This window comes from Enhydra lutris, unplaced genomic scaffold (assembly GCF_002288905.1).
Source record: "Enhydra lutris kenyoni isolate GAN:26980312 unplaced genomic scaffold, ASM228890v2 scaffoldscaffold17, whole genome shotgun sequence".
Lineage (NCBI taxonomy): Eukaryota > Metazoa > Chordata > Mammalia > Carnivora > Mustelidae > Enhydra > Enhydra lutris.
Window position 1 is genome coordinate 3683389 of NW_019154101.1, and position 25455 is coordinate 3708843.

At 34.7% G+C, this 25455-nt stretch overlaps 1 protein-coding gene across 2 annotated transcripts in view; it reads left to right on the forward strand.

The window, feature by feature from the left end:
- The window catches only part of LOC111147563 (SPT3 homolog, SAGA and STAGA complex component), a 517332-nt gene that overhangs the window by 265882 nt on the left and 225995 nt on the right, over positions 1–25455 (forward strand). For both annotated transcript variants that reach the window (XM_022503666.1, XM_022503665.1), the window contains exon 3: positions 1257–1341. In XM_022503666.1, coding sequence (XP_022359374.1) covers positions 1257–1341 — 85 coding nt within the window. The remainder of the gene's footprint in view (positions 1–1256; positions 1342–25455) is intronic.

The window sequence follows — 25455 nt, forward strand, 5'->3', positions numbered from 1 at the left end:
TTTTTTCTTTTGTTGCCTGTTATTTTGGTGTCCTAGTTAAGAAACCTTTGCCAAATCCAAGGTCATGAAGATTTCCCAGTTTTATTTTAAGAGTTTTATAGTTTTAGCTGTTTAATTTAGGTCTTTGATCTGTTTTGAGTTTATTTTCATATATGGTACAAGGTTAGAATCCAACTTCATTCTTTTGCATGTGGATATCTTGTTTCCCTGAATCAGTTGTTGAAAGACTATCTCTTACAACTTGGTTGTTCCCTTATCAAAAATCAGTTGTACATAATATAAAGTTTTATTTCTGTGCTCTCTATTCTGTTCCATTTGTCTGTCCTCAGACCAGCATTACATTTTTTGTTCTTTCACCCGTAGCCTCAGGCAAGATAGGCAAAGGGCTTTCACACATACCAGATATCACTGTGCATTTGGTTCCTCAAACTGATTTTCTGCCTTGCTTGTGGTCCCAGCATTCTTTGCTATATCTTGAATACAACACTTGACGAAATCCAGATTATTGACTACTATGAATAATTAGATGCCTTCAGAATAAATTTTGGCTCCAGGGCTCTCGTATCCAGGGAAACTGATTTTCTCATCTTATCAGCCTTCTGTTTTATCTCCCACACTGCTGGTTAAAGCAGACTGATTAAAGCAAACTAATTTGTTAATATAGTATTGTGCATTTTCAAATGTCATTTACCAGGAAGGGATTCTCTGCACATCTGGTCTACCATATGAAACTTGAGAAAAGTACTTTTAAGATCAATAATCCATTCTTGACAATCTGCTTGTATATAATTAGAAATGATAAATTATGGCATTTATATACATTTTTCTAAGAAGCTTTTCTTAGCTTTTTTAATTACATTACTTGTTTAATTACATTGCATGCTTTTATAATTTTCAAAATGGCTATTAGTATGTTCCTTTATTAGTACTTTAGATACAGTAACATGGTTTTCTAGTGGCCAATATTATGAAGTAGTTGTTAATATTTTCCATTTGAAAGAGTAAGTGCCCTTAAAAATGACTACAGAGATCAAGAAATAGCATAGCTAACACTGTATTCTCTTTGGAAGTTGCAGCTTGTTTGGGAGAGATGTAATTCTTTGTCCATAGAGAATTGTACATCCACTCTGTTATTTGAGAGAAAAATTTGTACTTTATTAACAGATTATGATAATCAATATCTTTCACTTTTTGCCTTTCTTAGTTTTACAGTCGTTAATATTGGTATGCTTAATTTTTTTTTTTTTTTTTGACAGGTTTTCTTTAGGTGATGCTAGGAGGCCTCTTCATGAAACGGCACTTTTGGTAGAAGATGTGGTACACACGCAGTTAATTAATCTGGTAAGAGCATGTATAATCTTACTTGATGTTTCTCCATTCTGCTTATATTGCAATTGCAACCCAACACGTGTTTTTAAAGATTGTATTTATATATGAAATTTTTTATTTTGTCTGCTGGATTGAGGTGTAATTTACATAAAACAAAATTTTACCACTCTAAGTACGTAATTCAGTGAGTTTTGGCAACTGAATACTGTCCTGTGACTATGAACACAATTGTGATATAGAATATTTTCAACATCCAAAACAGTTCTCTTGTGCCCCTGGGTAGTAGTTAGTCCTTTCCCTGCTTCCCTGACCCTCCGGTAACACTGAATTGCTTTCTGTCACTATTAGGACGGTTTTTATAAAACGCTTTTCAAAACTTTCCTGTATTGCACTTTAGACTTATAAAAGGGCTGCACAAATAGTACATAGAATTCTCAGATACCTTTCATCTTCCTCTGTTAACATCTTAACTGTAACCACAGTACAATTATCAAAAACAGGAAACAATGTTGGTATCATATTTTTAAAGAAATTACCGACCTTATTCAGTTTCCATCAGTTTTCTTTTTAATATTCCTTTCCTGTCTCAGGATCTAGTCTGGGGTAACACATGTAGTTAGCTACCTTGTCTTTGTAGTCAGCCCTTTCCTAGGATAATTCCTCCATCTTTCCTTGTTTTATAGCCTTGACACCTTTTTAAACATGCCAGAGAGTTGTTTTATAAGACGTTCTTCTTTTTTCAGTCTGATGTTTTCTTATGATTAGAACGTGGCTCTACATTTTTGCCAAGAACACCGTGGAAGTGATGGGTCCTTTTCGGTGTGTCACATCAACATGGTCATGTTCTTGATGTTTTATTTATGATTTTAACCTTGATAAATTATTTAAGGTTGAATATATGCTGAATTTTTTCACTATAATGAAATTACAAGTTTCTTCATTTTGTAATACATAACTTGGGGGAGGTATTTTTTGGGGGGGGTATTTTGTGACTCTGCCAATATTTTCCTTCTCTAAAACTTTTTGCCTATTTATTTTTCCATTTGTCAGTACATCTTGTCTGAGACCGTTAATGACTGTTGGTATTTGCCTAATAGTGGTTTTCTATTTCCTGCTTTCCTTTTTATATTTTTTAATTGCAATTATTCTTAAAGGAGTATCTATCCTTTATCACCATTTATTTATTCAGTTTTTAATATGTATTTGTATGGACTAATGTATAAATTTAATCTTAAAATCATTCAGCAGTTATATCATTATTTATTTGTATTGCTTAAGTTGTTATAATGTTGGCCATTAGTTACATTGTCATGTCCTTTTCCCATTTGTCCATTAGGGTTTTGATCCTATGTCCCATATATATTAGAGATATCAATCCATGTAGTATATGATACAAATATATTCTTTCAGTGTGTGTGTTATCTCTTGACTTTGTTTTTATGATTTTTTAGGCATGCAAATATTTTAATTTCAACAAAGCCAAATATATCAACCTTTTATTGTCTTAGAATTTTGAAACATAGTTAGAAAGACTTACTTTATACCGAATTTAAAGAGGAATTCACCCATGTTGCCTTCTGAGACTTGTATGGTTTCCTTTTTAATGTTTAGGTCCTTAATCTGTTTGCAGTTTACTCTTGTTACCATGTGAGATGTGGGTCTAATTTTATCTTTATCCAAAGGACTACCCAGTTATACCGTTACCATTTATTAAAAAGTCTATGCTTTTCCTAATGATTTGAGATGCCTCCTTTATCATATACTGAATAAGTATATTTGGGATCTATTTATGGTTTTATATTTTATATTTATGGTTTTATATTTATATATTTATTGCCAGTATTGTATTTTTCTATGCATATAATAATACATTTTAAATTATATAAGTTTTAATGGTATATTTTAAAGATTGTTACAGCTAGACTCCTAAATTTTTCTTTCTGTGTGGTCCTGGTTATTTCTGTATGTTTATTTTTTTATATGAATGTTAGTATTAGATTTTTCTAGCTCCATAAAATACCTTTTTGGTGTCTTTATTGAAATTTCATGAATTTATAAATCACTTTAGAGAAAACTGCATCTTAAGAATGTTGACTCCATCTAAGAAAAGAGAATTGTCTTTACCTTTTCTGAAAACCACTTTTCTGTCTTTCATGAGTGTTTAAAAATTTTCCTCTATAGGCTTCACATATTTATTTCATTTATTCCTTTGTATTTGATCTTTGTTATTACTGCAAATGGAACATCTTAAACTGAAATACATAAATCTATAGATTCAAGGAACTGAGCCAACTCCAGGCAGGGTAAACCCAAAGAAATGCATGTTAAAATGCTGAATACAAAGGACATAATATAAATCCTGAAAGCACCCAGATTCATTACCATAAGGGAACAATGACCTGCAAGACAGAATTTTCATTAGAAACATGGAGACTAGGTCTAAAATGAGCCTCTTGTAGGCAGCATATAGAAGGATCTTCTTTTTTTTAATCCATTCTGATACCCTATATCTTTTGATTGGTGCATTTAGTCCATTTACATTCAGAATTATTTCTGAGAGATATGAATTTAGTGCCGTTGTGTTATCTATAGAGTTGGTGTTTCTAGTGATGTTTTCTTGTCCTTTCTAGTCTTTGTTGCATTTGGTCTTTTTTTCTCCACTCAAAGTCCCCCTTAAAATTTCTTGAGGGCTGGTTTGGTGGTCATGAACTCCTTTAGTTTTTATTTGTCTGGGAAACTCTATCTCTCCTACAATTTTCAGTGATAGCCTTGCTGGATAAAGAATTCATGGCTGCATATTTTTCCCATTCATCATCTTGAATGTATTTCCTTCCACTCCTTTCTGGCCTGCCAAGTCTCTGTGAACAAATCTGCTGTGAACCTGATCTGTCTTTCCTTGTAGGTTAAGGACACTTCCTCCCTTGTTGCATTGGCAAGGGAAATCAAACTTTCACTATTTGTAGATGACATAATACTCTATGCAGAAAACCTGAAAGACTCCACCAAAAATTGCTAGAACTCATACATGAATTCAGCTAAGTTGTGGGATATAAAATCAATGCATAGAACTCTGTTTCATTTCTGTATAACTGTTATGAAGCAGCAGAAAAAGAAATCAAGGAATTGATCTAATTTGCAATTGCATCAAAACAATAAGATACCTAGGAATAAATCTAACTAAAGGAATAAAAGATCTGCACTCTGAAAACTATAGAACACTTATTAAAGAAATTGAAGAGGACACAAAGAAATGGAAAAATGTTCCGTGCTCATGGATTGGAAGAACAAACATTGATAAAATGTCTGTGCTACCCAAAGCAATCTACACATTTAATACAATCCCCATCAAAAGACGACCAACGTTTTTCACACAACTAGAACAAGCAATCCTAAAATCTGTATGGAACCACAAAAGACCCCAAATAGCCAAGCAATTCTAAAAAAGAAAAACAAAACTGGAGGCATTGTGATTCTGGATTTCAAGCTATATTACAAAGCTGTAGTCATTAAGACAGAATGGTACTAGCACAAAAAGAGACACATAGATCAATGGAATAGAATAGACTACCCAAAAATGGGCCCACAACTATATGGTTAACTAATCTTTGACAAAGCAGGAAAGAATATCCAATGGAAAAAAAAGTCTTTTCAACAAGTAGTGTTAGAAAACTGTACAGCAACATGCAGAAGAATGACATTGGACCATTTTCTTACACCATGCACAGAAATAAATTCAAAATGGATTAAAGATCCAAATGTGAGACGGAAAACATCAAAATCCTAGAAACCTCTTTGAATGTCATCCATAGCATCTTCTTACTAGATATGTCACCTCAGGCAAGGGAAACAAAAGCAAAAATGGCCTATTGGGACTTCATCAAGATAAAAAGCTTCTGCACAGTGAAGGAAGCAATCAACAAAACTAAAAGGCAGCCTACAGAATGGGAGAAGATATTTGCAAATGGCTTAACTGATAAAGGGTTAGTATCCAAAATCTACCAAGAACTTATCAAACTCAACACCCCAAAAATAAATAATCCGGTTAAGAAATGAGCAAAAGACATGAATAGGCACTTTTCCATGACAATGACAAATGACATCCAGATGGCTAACAGACACATGAGATGATGCTCAACATCACTCATATCAGGGAAATACAAATCAAAACTACCATGAGATACCATCTTAACACTTGTCAGGTTGGCTCAAATTAGAAACAATAGGTGTTAGCAAGGTTGCAGAGAAAGGGGAACACTCTTGCACTATTGGTAGGAATGCAAACTGGTCCAGCCATTCTGGAGAACAACATGAGGGTTCCTCAAAATGTTAAAAATATAACTACCCTATGATCCAGCAATTGTGTTACTAGATATTTACCCAAAGGATATGAAAATACAGATTCAAAGGGGTATATGCACCCTGATGTTTAGAGTAGCATTATCAACAATAGCCAAATTATGGAGAGAGCCCAAATGTCCATTGACTGATGAATGGATAAAGAAGATGTGATATATATATATATATATATATATATATATATATATATATACCACTGATGAATGGATAAAGGAGATGTGGTATATATATATATAAATTTATATATATTTATATATAATATATAAAAATATATATATATAATGGAATATTACTCAGCCATCAAAAAAATGAAATCTTGCCATTTTGCAACAATGACATGGATGGAGCTACAGTGTTGTTGTTGTTGTTGTTTTTTAAGATTTTATTTATTTATTTGTTAGAGAGAGAGAGAGAGCGAGCACAGGCAGAGAGGCAGACAGAGAGGCAGGCAGAGGCAGAGGGAGAAGCAGGCTCCCTGCCGAGCAAGGAGCCTGATGTGGGACTCGATCCCAGAACACTGGGATCATGACCTGAGTTGAAGGCAGCCACTTAACCAACTGAGCCATCCAGGCGTCCCTGGAGCTCCAGTGTTTTATGCTAAGTGAAATAACTAGTCAGAGAAAGACAAATACATGATCTCACCCACATGTGGAATTAAAAAAAAAAATAGATTAACATATGGGAGGGGGAAAAGAAGAAAAAGAGAGAGATAGTGAGAAAGAAGCCATAAGAGACTTTTAATGATAGAGAACAAACTGAGAGTTGATGAAGGGAGGTGGGTGGTGAATGGGCTAGATAAATGATGAGGATTAAGGAGAGCACTTGGAATGAAGTGCACTGGGTGTTGCTGTAAGTAGTGAGTCACTGAATTCTACTTGAGAAACCAATACTGTGTTGCATGTTAACTACCTAAAATCTAAATTAAAATAATTTTAAAAAAAGAAAACATGGAGACTAGAAGGAAGTACAAGTTTTAAAGTACTGGGTATAGAATTTTCGGTTGGCATCTATTTTTCTCTGACTCCATATTAACTTGGCCTTCTCTCCTTTGTTCCTGTGTCTCTGTGTGTCCTTTTACCTTAAAAATATGATCAGACATTTACTATTTAGTGTATCAAATCTATACGTACTCTTATTTTCACATCACAGTCCTGTAGCTTTTCCTTTAAAGAGTCCTCTGTCTTTTAAAGCGATTAAAATACAGAAGGAAGTATGTATAATCTTTTACATTTACCCACATAGTTACCGTTTTCTATGCTCATCATTTGTTCTTATAGGTGTGAGTTGCCATTTAAATAATACCCCTCAGCCTGAAAACACTGAAATTTTTAATAGTACTGGTGTGCCAGTGATGAATTATCTTTAGTTTCTACATCTGAACATACCTATTTTCACCTTTTTTCTTGAGGTCTATCTTTTCTATATGTGAAGTTCTAGTTGCTCATCTTTTCCTTCCAGCTGTGCAAATGTGCCACTCTAGTGTTTCTCAGCATACACTGGTTTCTGATGCAGGGCATCTGTTACTCATTTGATCCCTTTTTTGTAACATGTTACCATTCTCTGGCTCATTTCAAGATTTTCTCTTTATTGTTGGATCTTAGAAGTTTGATGTATGGAGGACAGACTTTCTTCATGATTATCTTTCTTGCTAGTTTGCTGATCTTGCTGGATCTGGAAACCAGTGTTTTCTGCCAACTTGCAGAAGTTTTGGGCCATTATTTTTTGCTTGTGTTTTTCATTCTTCAATTTCAGTCACAAGTATGCTGAACCATTTGCTATTGTTTCACAAATCTCTGAGAACCTCTAAATTTTTTTTTTTTAAATTTTCCCCTTTGTTTAGCTGTTACTTTGTTTGGCTTTGTAGTTTCTACTGATTTATCTTTAACTTCACGGATTCTTCTGTAGTCTTTAATCTACTATTTAGTCAATTTGTTGTATTTTTCATTTTAATCATAGTATTTATTCTCTATTACACTATGTGAAAATGTATCTTATTGTGCTATAATATATCTTTTTGAACTATGGACACATTTTTATATTGTTCTTTCATTTCAAATATAGAAGTTCCAAGTTACTTATAGAAGTTATTTCATGATGGTCATTGCAGTATATGAAGAAGAATTTGCTTAGGACTTATTATTACATATATATGTAATAATCTGTGTATTATTTGGATAATTTTGATCTATGTTTGTAAGATTGACCCTGTCCAAATCTCACTAAATCTCACTTACTAGAGGAAGATCTTGCTTTTTTCTGCCATATCAAGGCATGTATTAGAATGAGTTCTTCAGATGAAAAGAGTAATAGAGAAACGTTTTTAAAGTTAGTCCTTTCTAAGCATTGTATATTTGCAGCCATGACAAAATATGTAGGTCTATGTGTTTTCTGCCATCTGATAATTCTCTATACATCTTAACTCTTTTTAAAAAAATATTTTATTTATTTATTTGAGAGAGAGAGAGAGAGAGAGATGGAGCACAAGCGGGGAGGGGGGAGCAGAGGGAGCAGGAGAAGCAGACTCCTCGCTGAGCAGGGAGCCCCATGTGGGACTCAATCCCAGGACCCTGAGATCATAACCTGAGCCAAGGGCAGCCACTTAACCAACTGAGCCACCCAGGTACCTCCATTTTAACTCTTAAGACTAGTTTTTTCCTTTAATTCTTTTATTCCATGTTTATTGAGATATAATTAACATGTAACATTTATAAACTTAAGGTGTACAATAACACGATTTTCTGTGTTTATATTGTGCAATGATGACCATGTTAGGGTTAGTTAACACATCCATCACCTCACATATTTAACATTTTTTGCATGAGTGATGAAAACATTTAATATCTATACTCTTAACAGTTTTCATATATACAATACAGTATCATTAGCTGTAGTCATCATGCTGTGCATTAGGTCCTCAGAACTGATCCATTGTATATTTGGAAATTCATATCCTCTAAACCACATTGTCCCATTTCTTCCACCCCTAAGCCCCTGGCAGCCCCCAGTCTACTCTCTGTTTCTGTGAGTTTGGTGTTTTTTTAGATTCTACGTATAATGAGATCTCTTTCTCACTTATTTCACTTAGCATAATGATTTCAAGGTTTATTTTATGTTACTACAAATGGCAGGGATTGCAAGCGTTTTTTCAGTGGCCAGTAGTCCATTAAACATAAACACGTGCACGTGTGCTACATTTTCTTTATCCATTCATCCATGATCCACATTTGGGTGGTTCCTGTGTCTTGACAATGGTAAATAATGCTGCAATGTATATTGTGGTGCAGATATCTTTTCAAGGATTTTATTTCTTTTGGATATACCCCCAGAAGTAGAATTGATGGCTCTTATGGCAGGTTTGTTTTGTTTTGTTTTGTTTTGTTTTTAATTTTATTTTCTTAAGAACTTTCCTACTGTTTTCCATTGTGGCTATCTCAATTTACTTTGCTACTAACCGTGCATAAGGGGTTGCTTTTCTGCATATCCTTGCCAGCACTTGTAGTTTCCCGTCTTGTTGATAATAGTCCTTCTAGCATGCATAATATCTTCTTGTGGCTTTGATTTGAATTTCTCTGATGATAAGTGATATTGAGCACTTTTCATCTACCTTTTGGCCATTTGTGTATCTTCTTTGGAAAAATGTCTGTTCAGATCCTTCCCCAATGTTAAGTTTGCCAACCATCTTTTATGTTCATGTTTTATTTGACAAGCATTAAATCTCAAGGGGGAAAACAGAGGATATGTTCCAATTTGAATGTCCATGTATAGAGAAATAGCTTGTCCAAGACACAGGCTTATTAAGTGCTGGGATTGGAACCAGAATTGAGGCCTTGTGTCTGTCATTCTATGCAGTTAAAAAAAAAAAAAAAACTCTTTTCTTGCTAAGGAGTTGTATATATCCCTGAATATTTTGGATATTAACTTATCAGATATATGGTTTGCAAATATATTCTCCCATTTTATAGGATGCCTTTTCATTTTTACTGATGGTGATTTTTCACTATGCAGCTTTTTAATTTGTTGTACTCTTCAGTTGTTTGGTTTTTGCTGTGCTTTTAATGTCCTATCCAAAATACCATTGCCCAGACCAATATCAGGGAGTTTTTCATTTAAGTTTTCTTCTAAGAGTTTTATGGTTTCAAGTCTTACATTTGAGTCTTTATTCCATTTGGAGTTAATTTTTGTGAGTAGTGTGAGATAGAGATCCAATTTCATTCTTTCACATGTGGTATCCAGTTTTCCAATACCATTTATTAAAGAGACTGTTTTCTCCATTGAATATTCTTGGCTCCCTTATGAAATATTAATTCACTGTGTGTACATAGGTATATTTCTGGGATCTTAATTCTATATCATCCATCTTTGTGTGCATTTTTATGACAGTATCATGTTTTTAATTACTATAGTTTTGTAGTATAGTTCAAAATCAGACTGTGAATGTTTTCTTCTTTTTCTCAAGATTGCTTCAGTTATTCAGAGTCTTTTGTAGTTCCATATAAATTTTAGCATTGTCTTTTCTATCTCTGTGAAAAATGCCATTGGAATTTTAATAAGGATGGCATTGAGTCTATAGATGGCTTTGAGTAATATGGACATTTAAGTAATACTAATTTTTCAATCTGTGAGCACAAGATATCTTTCCATTTTTTGTGTTGTCTTTAATTGCTTTCCTTAAAATTGTACAGTTTTCAGTGTAGTGATATTTTACCCATTAGTTAAATTTAAATTTTTTTATGCTAATGTAAATGTGATTCTTTTCTTTATTTTTCTTTCAGATAGCTCATTGCTGGTGTATAGAAATGCAACTGACTTTTGTATTTTGACTCTGTATTTTGTAACTTTACTGAATTTATTGGTTTTAATTGTTTTTTTTGTGGATTCTTTATAGTTCCTACATGTGACATCATGTCATCTGCAAAACAGAGTTTTATATCTTCCTTTCAAATTGGAATACTTTTTTATTTCTTTTTCCTGCCTAATTTTTCTGGGTAGGGCTTCCAATAGTATGTTGAATAAGAGTGGTGAGAATGGGCATCCTTGTCTAGTTCCTGATTTTAAAAGAAAAACTTTTAATCTTTCACTTGATACTAGCTATTGACTTGTCATATATGGCCTTTATTATATTGAGTTATATTCCTGCTTTACATAATATGTTCAGAATTATTATCATAAAAGGGTGTTGAATTTTGTGAAATGTTTTTTTTCTGTATCTATTATGGGAGTCCTAGGCTTCATTCTAAGTAACATATCATCCTTATTGATTTGTGTATATTGAACCAACCTTGGATCCCAGAGAAAAATTCCACTTGATTATAGTGTATGATCTTTTTAATGTACTTTTGAATTTGGTTTGCTAGAATTGTATTGAGAATTTCTGAATCTGTATTCATCAGATACATTGTCCTGTGGTTTTCTCATAGTGTCTGTGTCTGACTTTGGCATCAGTTCAATGCCGTCCTCACGAAATGAGTTTGGAAGAGTTCCCTCTTCTTCAGTTTTTGGAAGAATTTAGGGATTGTCTTTAAATACTTGGTAGAATTTACCAGTGTAACTGTCTGATCCTGGGCTTTTCTTTGTTGGAAGATTTTGATTACCGCTTCAATTTCTTAGTATTGGTCTGTTCAGATTTTCCATTTCTTTATGGTTCAGTCTTGGTAAACTCTCTATTTCTGTATATTTCTAGAAATTTATCCATTTCATCTAGATTATCCATTTTGTTTTCATGTAATGCTCATAGCATCCTTTTATGATCTGCATTTCTGTGATACCAGTTGTAATTCTCCTGTTTCTTTTATTATTTTGTTTACTTGGTCCTCTTTTTCTTTCCTCATTAGTTGAGCTACAGATTTTTCAGTCTGTTTATATTTTCAAAAAAATTCCTTATTTCATTGGGTTTTTTTTTTTTTTTCTATTGTGTCTCTAGTTTCTATTTCATTTATTTTTGCCTGATCTATATTATTTCCTTCTGCTATCTTTGGACTTAGTTTGTTCTTTTTTTTTTTTTAATACTTGTGGTATAAAGTTAGGTTGTACATGTGGGATCTTTATTTTTAATGTAGGCATTTATTGCTATAAATTTCCCTCTTAAACTGGTTTTGCTGCATCCCAAAATTTTGGTATGTTCTGCTTTTGTTTTTGTCTCAAGTTATTTTCTCTCTTCCCTTTTGATTTCTTCTTTGATCTGTTGGTTATTCAGAAGAGTGTGTTTAATTTCTGCGTATTTGAGAATTTTCCAGTTTTCCTTCTATTATTGATTTCTAGTTCCTTACCATTGGGGTCAGAAAAAAAATACTTGATTTATGATTTCAGTCTGTAGACAGAAATGTTTCCTGCCTGGTTCTTGTGCCAGTAGGACTCCTTGAGACAACAGCCGGGAAGGACTGGAGCCCAGTTATAGAGCCCTTTCAGAATCCACAGAAAGACTAAGTTTGGTGGGCTTATCTGTGGGGGCTTCTGGACAGCGGCCAAGGGGGTTGGAATCAGTGCACAGACCATTTCAAGATCCACAGCTGGGACTGAGCTGTGTCTCTACTATCTGAGCCACAGGTGGGCATGACTCCTTCCAGATCCTTTGGTGTGTGGGGCTGGTAATGGAATGGTGGCCACACAGGGCTGTAACCTAGCCTTCAGGGGTACAGGATTGTTTCTGGATCTGTAGCCAGTACCATGTTCACTGCATCAGTTGCAAAACAACTCTTGTCAGCCTCAGACTGCGCTGGACTTTCACAGTCTCCTACCTGGATCCTAAAGCACACACATGGCCCTTTTGCCCGTGGATGGTGGCCACATTTTATTGTTGCTGAGGGTGAATGCAAGCATGGGAGCTCTTAACTGGCGTCTCCTCTCCTTTAATTCTTTGGATATATTTATAATAACTCCTTGAAAGTCTTTATCTTCTATATTCAGTATTTGGATCACATTGGAATCCATTACCATCGACACCCCTATTTATTCAGTTTTCCTTTTGTTTCTTTGCATCCCTAGTAATTTTCGTTTGAAAAGTGGATATTGTAGATGACATACCCTTATGACGCCTCTGAAAATTTTGGCTGTTTTTCTTCTGGCTGTAACTTGCCTGGACATAAAATACTCTGCCATGTTATGAGCCACCTCACATCTCTTCTAAGTTCTTACAATTTTCTGCTACTGCTTTTTTGGCTTCATCCCTTCTGCATCTCCTGTGAGCTTGTGCATTTCAACGCATTTCTGCTCTTCAAAGGAAAAGAAAACATAATAGGAAAAAGTTGTTTAAATATTGATACTTCCGGGGTGCCTGGGTGGCTCAGTGGGTTAAGCTGCTGCCTTCGGCTCAGGTCATGATCCCAGGTCCTGGGTTCAAGCCCCGCATCGGGCTTTCTGCTCAGCGGGGAGCCTGCTTCCTCCTCTCTCTCTGCCTGCCTCTCTGCCTACTTGTGATTTCTCTCTGTCAAATAAATAAATAAAAATCTTTAAAAAAAAAATATTGATACTTCCTTAACTTAAAATACAATGCAGCAACTACACATTATGCTGTATTATGTTTTCTTACTACTTTGACTTTTTGTATTTGAAGTGTTTTGCTTATATTACATATGGCAAAATCCATATTTTTTTCTTGTTGTTTTTCAGCTCTATGACAGATGTACAGAATCTTATAAATACCACAGTAGTCAAGATTCAATACTGTTACATCACTCCCCCCCAACCAAATTCCCTTGTTTTACCCATTTGTATTCAGACTCCTCTTCCTTATCCCAAGCTTCCACCTCCTTGAGGTTTCCATGAGAGAGTGTCTCATAACTTTTTGTATGTGCCTGTTAATCAGACCTAAATTTACATGGTTTTTGTGTCCAGGGTAGGAGTTACTAGTGCAAAATAAAACCCATGAAACTCACTGCCAGATTTTTGTATTTCAGGTTCTCATTTCCTTCTCGAGTCTGCCTCCTACCATTTATTATTCAGAATTCTAAAATAGTTGTTGCATGCCCTGTATCCAGGGTTTTTATTGTATTCATTGGGAGAAGCAGTGCAGAGTATGCTTACTCCAACTTAACCTACTGGATATTTGAATTAAATCATTTTTTAAAAAAGATTTTATTTATTTATTTGACAGACAGAGATCATAAGTAGGCAGAGAGGCCATGTAACTCGTAGAAGAAAACATAGGTAGTAATCTTCTTGACATAGGTCTTCATCATGATTTTTTTAATCTGATACCAAAAGCAAAAGCAAAATTAGTGGGACTATTTCAACTATACAAAATGTCCACACAACAAAGGAGACCATCAACAAACTGAAAAGACAGTCTACTGAATGGGAGAAAATATTTGGAGATCATATAGTTGCTAAGTTATTAATATCCCAAATACATTAAGAATTCACACAGTTCATAGGAAAAAAATTTGATTAAAAAATAGGCAGAACATTTGGATAGACATTTTTCCACAGAAGATGTGTAGATGGCCAAGAGGTACATGAAAAGGTGTTATGCATCACTAATCATCAGGAAAATACAGATCAAAACCACAGTGAGATACTAGTTCACACCTGTTAGAATGTCTGTTATCAAAAAGATGAGAACACATGTTGGCAAGGATGTGAAAAAGGGAACTCTTGTGCACTGTTAGTGGAATTACAAATTGGTACAGCCACTGTGAAAACAGTGTGGACATTTCTCACAAAAATTTAAACTAGAACTACCGTATGATCCAGCAGTTCCACTTCTTGGTATTATTATAAGATAACAAACACTAATCCAAAAAGGTGGATGTGCCTGTGTTCGTTGCAGCCCCATTTACAATAGCCGGGATACAACCTAAGTGTCCGTCGATGGATGACTGGATTAACAAATTGTGGTACAGATCCACAGTGTCATGATTCAGCCACAGAAAAGAACGGGATCTTGCCACTTGCAGCCACACAGGTGGATCTAGAAGGCATTATGCTAGTCAAGTCAGTCAGACAGAGAAAGACAAATTCCATATGATCTCTCTTACATATGTAATCTAAAAACAAAAACATGAAAAGCCAGCTCATACATATAGAGAACAGGATAGTGGTTGCCAGTAGTGTGGTGGAAGGTGTACGGATGTGGAGAAACTGCTATGCTAGTTTTTGTTTTTGTTTTTCATCTGAGTAAATGGAGTACGAAAATAATTTTAAAACGTGAGGGCTGGTAATGCTAATATGCATAAAGAGTGATGGGGGTTTTGACAAGTGGTATCCAACCTGGAGTTCATCATGCGTTGGTATATACTTGTCTATATAAAAATATATGTTAAATCTTTTATAGGAATCTACATATTTACTGTATTAAATTGAGGAAAGTAAGCATCAGAATAGACATTATAAACGGTTACCTCTGCATAGATGTAGCATGGAAGCATATTTTATTTTACTTGGCCTATATTTTTAAAGATGTGAATTTAATTGCCAACATTTAAAAATTGGACTTGTTTTACATAAAAACAGGATTTTGGGCTTCTCTTGAAACATTAAAATTGAAATGTTAGACAACATAGGCCTGAATTTAGCATGGAAATCTTTGCTCAGTGGCTACTTCTACCTGTGGGAGGTAAACCAGACCAGCTTCATTGACTTAACCAGGAAAGTATTGAGTATTGATGGAGTTATGCAGCATATGGTACTCATTTTGGCCGTAGTCTTCCCCAGTTTCACTTTTCAAGAAACCGAATTTTGGAAGAAAATTTCGTTACTTTAAAAGAAATTTTACTTCCCCTAAAAGCTGTGGGAACAGTTGTTATGTAGGTTGCAGAAATTCAGAAAGATAATAAAGAAGGTTGTTTCCTGTGGAGTTTACTTTTTTTTTTTTTTTTAACCCATGCAACTTGGCTCTGTTAATGGAAGAGTGATCTGTCAAAGGTAATACAAAAATCATCGAAACAACAGGAAGCATTTAGGTTCTTGCTACTGTTTGTGTAGAAGTGAGGAGGGGCATTCTACCATCACAGCTTCTGTGGTGCTGTGTCTCCTGTCAGAAAGCACCTTTACCTACTGGGACAGTGAGCTAGGACTTCAGCAACTCAGTTGTTCTTCCTTCTGCAGCTGAAAGCTAAAATTTAATAAAACTTAATCTAAAACTTAAAGGGAAAGAAAAACATAGAAGTTCAATACTATTGCCAGTACCCCTTGGCTTTTTAAAATATCTGTTCTGAACTCTCAAACATGAAAGAGTAGGCACGCAGCTGATACTTATTCAGGCTACCTAGCAGTTCTTCAATTACACAAATATTCTGAGTCATTATAGGGGACTATAAAAACCCAGAGTCTCAAAAAAAAAGCAAAACCCAGAGTCTCCTTAAGTATAGAATCAGTGTCAGTTGTTAGGTTGTCTAAGAATTAACTGCAAAACATAAGCAAGTTCAGATTATTCATCTATACTCTCCAAATGATTCTTTTTCAGGAGGGCTCGGGTGGGGCTGAAGAATTGGTATTTTTTTTTAAAGATTTTATTTATTTATTTGACAGAGAAAGAGAGATCACAAGTAAGGCAGAGAGGCAGGCAGAGAGAACCGGGGAAGCAGGCTCCCTGCTGAGCAGAGAGCCTGATGGGGGGCTCGATCCCAGGACCCTGAAATCATGACCCGAGCCGAAGGCAGAGGCTTAACCCACTGAGCCACTCAGGCACCCCAGGAATTTGTATTTTTAATAAAATCCCAAGATCTTTGTAATCTAAGTAGTCCAAGAATCAGACTTGAGAAACCAGTTTATAGGCTGGTGGTTTGTAACCAGGGCTGGGCAAAAAAATTGCCAGCATTTTTGAAAAAGTAAAAACATGATCTGAACTTTCAGACAACTTTTAGGTGAACAGGTGAGGCTACTCCTTGAAACCATGAAGTATATACAGAGTCTAACTGTAACTTAATGAATTTGTTTTTGCTTTACACCCTAATACACCTAAATGCTTTCTCTTTCAAAACAGATCTCCTTAAGATGCCATAAAATTGTTTCTGTAACCCTAGACATTACTCAAAGCATCACGTTTGTTTACCCAATTTTGGTTGATCTTGATTATTAAAGTCAGTAAAACCATTCAGAGAAAAGTCTGATGAATAGGGTAGTTGATTATATCATCTATCCCAAGGCAGTTAGCAGTAGTTCTCAACTTGGAGTTCGCATTAAAGCCATCTTCTTTAAAACAACAACAACATCAAAACCCGACAATACCACACCCTACTCCTTATCTGCCCAATCAAAAGTTCTGGGGGAAGAATTATTTTGGGTGTGAGTGCCCCTAAAAACAAAGCATTCCTGCTGACTCTGTTGAGGAGCTGTGGGTATGAGGCACCGTACTTTCGGGTATTTGTGCGTGAGTTGGCCTCTTTGATGGAGCTTCTTAAAGGTGTGTCTTTGTAGGCATATGCCTCTTAAGGCTTGAAATGACAATTAAATGGAAAAATACAGACTTTGTACTTAAAAAAAGTGATTGGAATAGTTTAAATGATTAACACATATGTAAGTACATGCACACAGTGCCATTTTCTTCATTTTAGAGACAGAAATAACAGAGGGTGATGATAGATATAAATACAATTTTAATCATCAAGTTTTTACTTAGATAATAATATAGCACAAAGAATATAAGCAAGAGGAAAATATTCATTTAATTCAATGTGTAATCTCTGTGAACAAAATATCTACCTCAAAATACTGATAGCTTCTTCCAAGAAGAAGCTTGTTTCAATCAGGAATTTCTGAAATCAGTCTTGAATCTGTTTATATTTTCGGCATTTTACTTTGTGTGAGGTAACAAGTTACACAAGTTGATACCTAGTGTATATTGTATAACCCCTTGTATCCTAAAGCCCTTTTTTAAATGTCGATTTGCATTCTGTCATAGGCCATACAGAATTTTGTGTTGTCCACTGTTTCAAGGTATTCTCTCTTGACATACAGATAGCCGCACGGAATATAGCGTCCTAAAGCAGGTCAGCTGTGTTTTTGACAAGTTTATGTGGTATACTTTGATTTTTCTTTTAAATGTGTTTCTTGTTCAGTCAGTCAATGCAGATTTTTGTTGAACATCATCTGTGTATCTAATACTAATAATGGTGGGCAGTTTGGGGATTATTTTGGCAGTATCTGCTTCTTGTTTCATTTGGGAAATGCTATAGTAAGAATAGCAAATTAGGAAGTTTTCCTCAAATCTCCTCTTTTGTGCCAGTTTCTTCAACCTGTTGGCCTTTACCCTCTCATCCTTTACCTCAAATCCTACCCCTGATTCTTAATCAGTAGTATTTCAGCCAGAACCACCTTCCTTCTGCATGATCTTCGTCTGCTCTGTTCTACTTGTTAGGTTGTATCTGGCTTAGTCCCCAGTTGACTCTTTTTCACTGGAGTTCTGTAGGATTACAGGATATGTTAAATAATGAAAATACATAGTTTAAAATCTACATAAGGCTTTCAGTGTTATTAAAGAACAAGAGATGATATTAAAATCATAGGATTTTAAAGTTGAATTACACCTCAGAAATTATTTTAAGTTGTCTAGTTTTGAATCAAAATGGAATTGTCATTTTCATAGATCACGAATGGTTGAATATTGCCAATTTTACATGGTTCAGTCCAATACAAATTAGAAGTTGCCACTAGAGAGAGAGGGTATTCAAAAGTCTTAATGTCCTTATTTTGTAAAATGACAGTGCTAATAGTTACAGTGGTTATAGAGGGTTATAAAAATTAGGTAAAATGTATGTAAAGGTAGTAGTGAATGAAATTCTTGGGGTGTAGCATCCTTTCTCCAAGTTATAGTAATGCTAATGTTAAGTGGTTAATGTGAATAATCCTGATAAGAGGACTATTTGATGGCCTGATTTAGATTAGAAATGGATTGGAAAATGAAATGCTCTTTTCACATTTACCAAAGAGATGCCAATCTTTTCGTGTCCTAAGCTTCCCTCTCCCTCAACTCCCCAGGTTGAGCTGCATCTCCAGTTTGAGGACAGCTAGAGGTTTGTGCCAATTTGAAATGGTGTGATGAGTTGCTATTAAATGATGTTCTCAATAATAATGGTACTATCCTTTCAAGATTAAAACTATTACAACTTCTGCTAGCTATATAGCTGCTTTCATTTTTCTTTTCATTCAAGCTTAGTGACCAGAAGAATCTCTTCACTTCATATATAGAATATAATTATCATTCCACTTCAAAATCATTTTGCACTTTCTTGGTATTCATCTACTAGGCAACTAGTAAGCTGTTCAATCTGTCCTACTGCTTTCACACAGAACCAGTACAGGGTTAGTCAGACAGTCTTTAATATGAAAACTGATAGAGGTGCCTGGGTGGCTCAGTCGGTTACATGTCCGATTCTTGGTTTCTGCTTAGGTCACAATCTCATGGGTCATGAAACTGAGCCCATGTCCAGGTCCATGCTCAGCAGGGAGTCTGCTTGAGATTCTCTCCCTCTGCCCCTCCCCGCCTCTAAAATAAATAAGTCTTTCTAAAGATATAAGTCTTTCTAAATTGGTAAATTTATGTGTGCAAAGAGCGATTGCTTAAATCTCTCACGGTGCACTCAGATGCAGAGTCGTCCATCTCCTCACCACCCCTCTACGGGCCTTCTTACTTCTAATGCTTTTTAATTTGGCAGTTAATCTCCTTGATAGAAGGAGCTCATGTAAGGCATTGTTTGAGCCTCATTACCATTTCTGTGAGGCCCTCACTTATGCCACCACAGTAATGGTTTATGAGAATGTTTTTATTTTTATTTTTTCATTTTATTTTACTTCTTTTCGGTGTTCCAGAATTCATTGTTTATGCACCACACCCAGTGCTCCATAATACGTGCCCTCCATAATACCCACTGCCAGGCTCACCCAAACCCCCCACCCACTCCCCTCCAAAGCCCTCAGTTTGTTTCTCAGAGTCCACAGTCTCTCATGGTTTGTCTCCTCCTCCAATTTCCTCCAACTCACTTTTCCTCTCCATCTCCCAATGTCCTCTGTGTTATTCCTTATGCTCCACAAAAAAGGGAGTATGTTTTTAAAAAGTGAGTATGTTTTTAAAAAGAGAGAGAGGCACACCAAGAAACTCTCAACTATAGAGAACAAACTGATGGTTACTAGAAAAGTGGTGAGTTGGGGGGAGGAGTTAAATAGGAGAAGGGGATTAAGGAGAGCACTTTTCATGATGAGCACTTGGTGTTGTATGGAAGTGTAGAATCACTGTATTGTATACCTGAAACTAGTATTACACTCTGTGTTAACTAACTGGAATTTAAATAAAAACTTAAAACAGTAATAAAGTTTGCTGTGCAGAACTTCAGTTGTAAGGGGTTATCAAAATAGGACAAACTAATATAATTTGTGATTGCATAAAATAGAGGAAGTAGAGGTACCACGGGGACCTAATGAATCACGGAATGGAAACAGTCTTCTAGCTAACTAAACATTGAGACTTTGTACTAAGTCAAAGCTCATATATGTAACTCAGCAAACCGGAACACACTCTGTGTTTACATGAATGGGATAAAGGAGTTCACAGATAACATCTGGGAAAAAAACTCTTGGCACATTTTGTCTGTTCCTACTGTAGAGTAAATCAATTACCACATATTTATTATAAACAGCTTAAAACACACCTGCTTTGTGGAAAATACAAGTGCACACATATACATACGGATTAAGATACAGAACACTGTATGTCACTAAAAAAAACAGTTACTTTTTTTGACTTTTACTTAATAACTTTCTTTTCTTATGAATGTGCTGTGGAAATTTGATGAGTTTTGAATAGCACTTGCTTCTAATTGATCTTAATATTTTCTTTTTTTTTTCTTCTTTTTAAAGATTTTATTTATTTGTCAGAGAGAGAGAGGGAGAGAGAGCGAGCACAGGCAGACAGAATGGCAGGCAGAGGCAGAGGGAGAAGCAGGCTCCCTGACGAGCAAGGAGCCTGATGTGGGACTCGATCCCAGAACACTGGGATCATGACCCGAGCCGAAGGCAGCTGCTTAACCAACTGAGCCACCCAGGCGTCCCAATATTTTCTTTTTAATTAGTCTTATTTTCTCTCAGATATTACTACCTCATGCATCAAGAAATACTATTTAAATAGCCTCTTTTTAAGAAATAGTAAGTTTGGGACACCTGGGTGCCTCAGTTGATTAAGCACCTGCCTTTGGCTCAGGTCATGATGCCAGGGTCCTGGGATTGAGCCCCACATCAGGCTCTCTGCTCAGTGGGGAGCCTGCTTCTCCCTCTGCCTGCCTCTCTCTCTCCTCTCTCTTTCTCTCTGAGAAATAAATAAAATCTTTAAAAAAAATAGTAAGTTTATATTGTAGTTGACACATGCTTAATTTTTAAACTGTGACATAAAATGGGCATATTTAGGCAAAATGCCTCTTCAGCTGCATTTCCCCACCAACTCCTAGGTAGTTTGCTACAGCTGTAACCTAAAGGGCCAACAAGGAAGGAATTTCCATGCTATTCCCCCTCTCTTAGCATTTTTTTCCCCTGCTGCACTACATCCCACTCATAATCAGTTACTCAACTTTACAAGGTAAGACAGTCTCAATATAAAGTGTTTACAGTTCCAGTAAGTTTAAGTAGGGTCTCAGGTTCACCTGTCTTTCTTAGCATAGATGTAAAACACCAAGTCCCCACCTTTCCACGTGTGTCAAGGATTTACTTTAGGGTTCTTCACTTTCTTCCTGTTGGTCTGCTAGAATCCTGTCACTTGACCTAAGCTAAGCTCTATTAACGACTTGCGCCTAGCTTGTATTTCTGACCTATGCTGAAAGTTTGAGTTGTGGCTTAAACTTCTTAAAAATGCTTAATGCACTCTTTCCGGGAATTTCAGGTTTACCAAAGAGATGCAGACTTTCCATAGAATTCTCACTCTCCCAATTGAGTTGCATAATTTAATGAAGATAGGTAGAGATTTGGAACTGGAAATTGTATGGGTGAATTAATAATGCTGTCAATAACATTCTTTTGATAATAACCATTTTGAGTGAAGTTTAAAAACCATCATGATCTGTGATGACTGTATGACTACTTCTGTTTCTCCATTCACTGAAACTTATCAAACAAAACCTACCAAAACAATCTGTTTGTTTTATTATAGAATATAATCATCTATCATTCCATTTGAAAATCATACTGGATTTTCTGTGAATATGTCAGGCAACTAGGAAGCCAATCTATTGAATTATGTTTTCATTATGTGAATCTACTTTCAGAGTTATTCTAATAATTTCTAATTATTTTAATTAACAAATAAACATATGCAGGGGTGCCTGGGTGGCTCAGTTTGTTGGGCATTTGACTCATGGTCTCACCTGGGGTCTTGATCTTAGGGTTGTGAGTTTGGGCCGCATATTGGGCTCCACGCTTGGCATGGAGCTTACTTTAATTAACTAATTAATTAATTAAAATAAAATACAAACATATGCGAAAGAGGGATTGTCCAGTCTCCTATCTGGATTAGCAGGTGTTGGGTTCTTTTTCCCTTTCTCTTTGTTCTTACCTTTAATGCTTTTTAATCTGGCAAATGTCTCCCAGGTTCTCATTCATCAAATTTTTTCTTCACTGTATCTGAACCAAGAGATTGTTTTTAAACTCCTATTCTTCAGTACCTTTCTAAGATCTCTAACACTCTTTTATATATGCATAGCTCTGTATCTCCTTTCCCCAGTGTTGCTATTACTCCTGATTCATGTGCAGATTATACAGAAAAGAAGACAATAAAAGTTAGTAAATGTTTACTATGTGCCAGTCTGCTAAAGACTTTATATATATTGTTTTATTATACACATATAGACCATTTTCCAGGTTTAAAAAAATAACTATTATTTCTGTATAGCATTTGAATGTATAAAAATTTAACCCAGTTTAACATTGCTTTGTTTTACATATATATATAATATACTTATTATGTATGTTAATATTTTATATATGTATTATATATATAGTTAGAAACCTTTATTTCTCAGATCTCAGCATATTATTATCCTATACTTGAAGAATATATAATAAGTCTTTTTAAAAATGTGTTTCAGCCTTTAGGTATTTACTTCCATCCTGTTGTTTTATTAGAGGTATTATTTTACTGATTGTGATAGGGAGAATTTGTTTATGCTGATGATTTCAAATATTTCTAGTCATTTTCCTGCCTCTTATTGAATTTATGATCACATTGTTAGTTTACTAAGTATGTGTTACCTACCCTTAAATCCTTCTCTAGAATAAGTTTTTTGAAGTTCTAATTGATGTATATAATCTGAAATTCAAGTTATTATTTATATTTGAAGCAATGATACAAATTTGATTTCAGATTTTTAAAGGGAATGGAAAGAGAAATAAGGTCTCTTAAATAAATTTGTGAATTAGAAAAGGATTTTAAAAAATCTTAAAACATTTTAAATATTGGTCTCAAAACATTATCAGTAAAATGTTACTGACTTTGTACTTTCAATCCAGCTAAGAATCTGGCAGAGAGCAATAAAAGGCAGTAGATAGTGTAAAAGTCATGCTTGTCACCGGGAGTGTGTTTAATCTTAAAGTTTATTTATCTGTTTTTCTTTTTGCAATAGAATAGAAGCCGCAGAATAGTGAGGACAAGACAGTTAGTTACAAAGGCAGGCACTTATAAGAAGCAGCAAGAGGTTGTCAGAGTGAAGGAGCCAAGAGAAAATAATTGCTTATGAAAACACAGACACCCAAAATTAAAGGTATCTAGTTGATCCAGCAGTAAAATTTACAAAGTATGTTCCAGAAAGTGTGTATGGTAATATCTAAAATCTGTTAATAAAATTCTCTGGTTGAAGAGACAGTCATATGTACATTAACAAAATATGATGAATGATATTCATAGTGAAGGCTTAAAACAATTAGAAAAGTTGTTAAATTCAGGGTGCTCTTTAGAAGATGAAGATAGTGTGTGACATGTTTAGTAAGATGTCTCTCAATAATAAATTTTAATCTTTTCTAATCTGGAAATTTAGTTATACTCTATATACAATATAGCATATTGTATATAAAAGACCAAAAACTTTATGTAAAGTTGCCTTGATTGGGCAGATGTCCTTAAGAAAATTAAAATACTTTATTTTTCAAACTTCCAATATGTGGACTCTGATATAATGAGCATCTGTAATAACAGTCATTTTACTTAATATTTATAATGAATCTAGAGAGTTAGAATATACTACTGTCTTCATTTTTTAGGCTTGGAAACTGAAGAACAGAAAGATTAAGCAAGTTGCCCTATGTCACATACCTTATAAGTAGTAGATGTGGAATTTAAGTAATTTCTTCTCTAGAGAGTTTAGGGAATCTTTAGAATGAAAAATGCTGACTTATGGGTATGAATGGATACTTGTCTGGCTGAATTTATTCTGTATCTCTAAGGTCTCTCCTAATTCTGAGTATTCTGGGGTTTTCTGAAGTGAGGAGTAGTGTTTTCAAAATAGGATTTATATTTTACAGATGGTTTGTTAACAAAAAGAGATTATTTGAAAAAGAGAAGCCCCAGGAAAATCTTCTTTTGGTATGGAACATACAAATTCAATATCAAGTCTCTGATAAGGGCTTCATCACACTTTAAGTTTGTAAAGAGAAAACCATCCTTCAACATGAGAAACGGTCTTAACAACAAATTAGCATCAACAAACAAAACATTTACGCACAGTGGATAATTTTATAAAATTAAAGTGGGCATCATTTGATAGATCTCTGGACAAAGTAATTAAATGTAAACAAAAGAAGAACTTCAAGCATACTTGAAATAAGATATGTAAAGCATGAATCTTCTAGAAAGTTACATTCTTGCTGCTTGCATTTGTAATAGGCTTCAAGAAGGAAAGTTCTAGTGAAGCCTTTGCCATTGAGACTAAGTTGCTTCTTGGTTTCCCTCTGAAGCCTGATTTGTTAAGAAGATCACTAAACTTCAAGTAAGATTTATGATAATATGAAAATTAAAATGCCTCACAGTATTCCTAACAAATTTCTTGTGGTCCACATGTTATAAAAAAAGTAATAATTTTATTCAGTGTTTTCTTGTATTAATTTTTACTCCCCTCTTAAAAGCTTCAGCTTTATTCTGTGCAATCATGGTGTCTATGGCAGGGTGAAAGAAGTCAAATATTTTTCTTTTCCTAAATAGACATGCATTTAATTTCATTGGTAAGAATAAGATTGCTGTGGGTGCCTTATGTTTACTAGGAACTCAGTATTTTTATTTTTGTTTGTTTTTCCATTTAGAAGCAGAAGTGTTAGCTCTTAAAAAAAAAAAAAAGTTTTATATTTTCTAACATGGTGAGTATAAAATAAAGCCACTGCATTTTCATATAAATCAGAGCTCAGGTGGTGATATAGTTAATGTTTGCAAATGTCTCTCTTGTGGAACTAAAATACTGGAATTTAGAAGCTTTTTTTCCCCCCTAACACATCTATCTATATTTGTTCTCTTTTTATGCTAGCCAGGAAATGAATTTGTCTCGTAAGCAAGAAAAAAAATTATTTATCTCTGTCAGTACTAAAGACCGTATGGTTACTCTCTAAAAGAGGAAATGATAATTAATAAATCAACCTCTTATTTACACTTGAGTTCTAAAACCAATTGTTTCTGTTTTAGCTAAGCCTTTATGCTTGGATAATAAGCCACTTAGTAACCATTAGTAGTGAAAACTATGTATAGATTTCAGAATGGGTTTGAATGATGTTGTCAGAAGTAGAAGTCCTATTTTTAAATGTCAGATAAATTACATAGAGTTTGCATTTTATGCCAAGAAATCAAATTTAGACATTGGTTTATATGAAATCACCTCT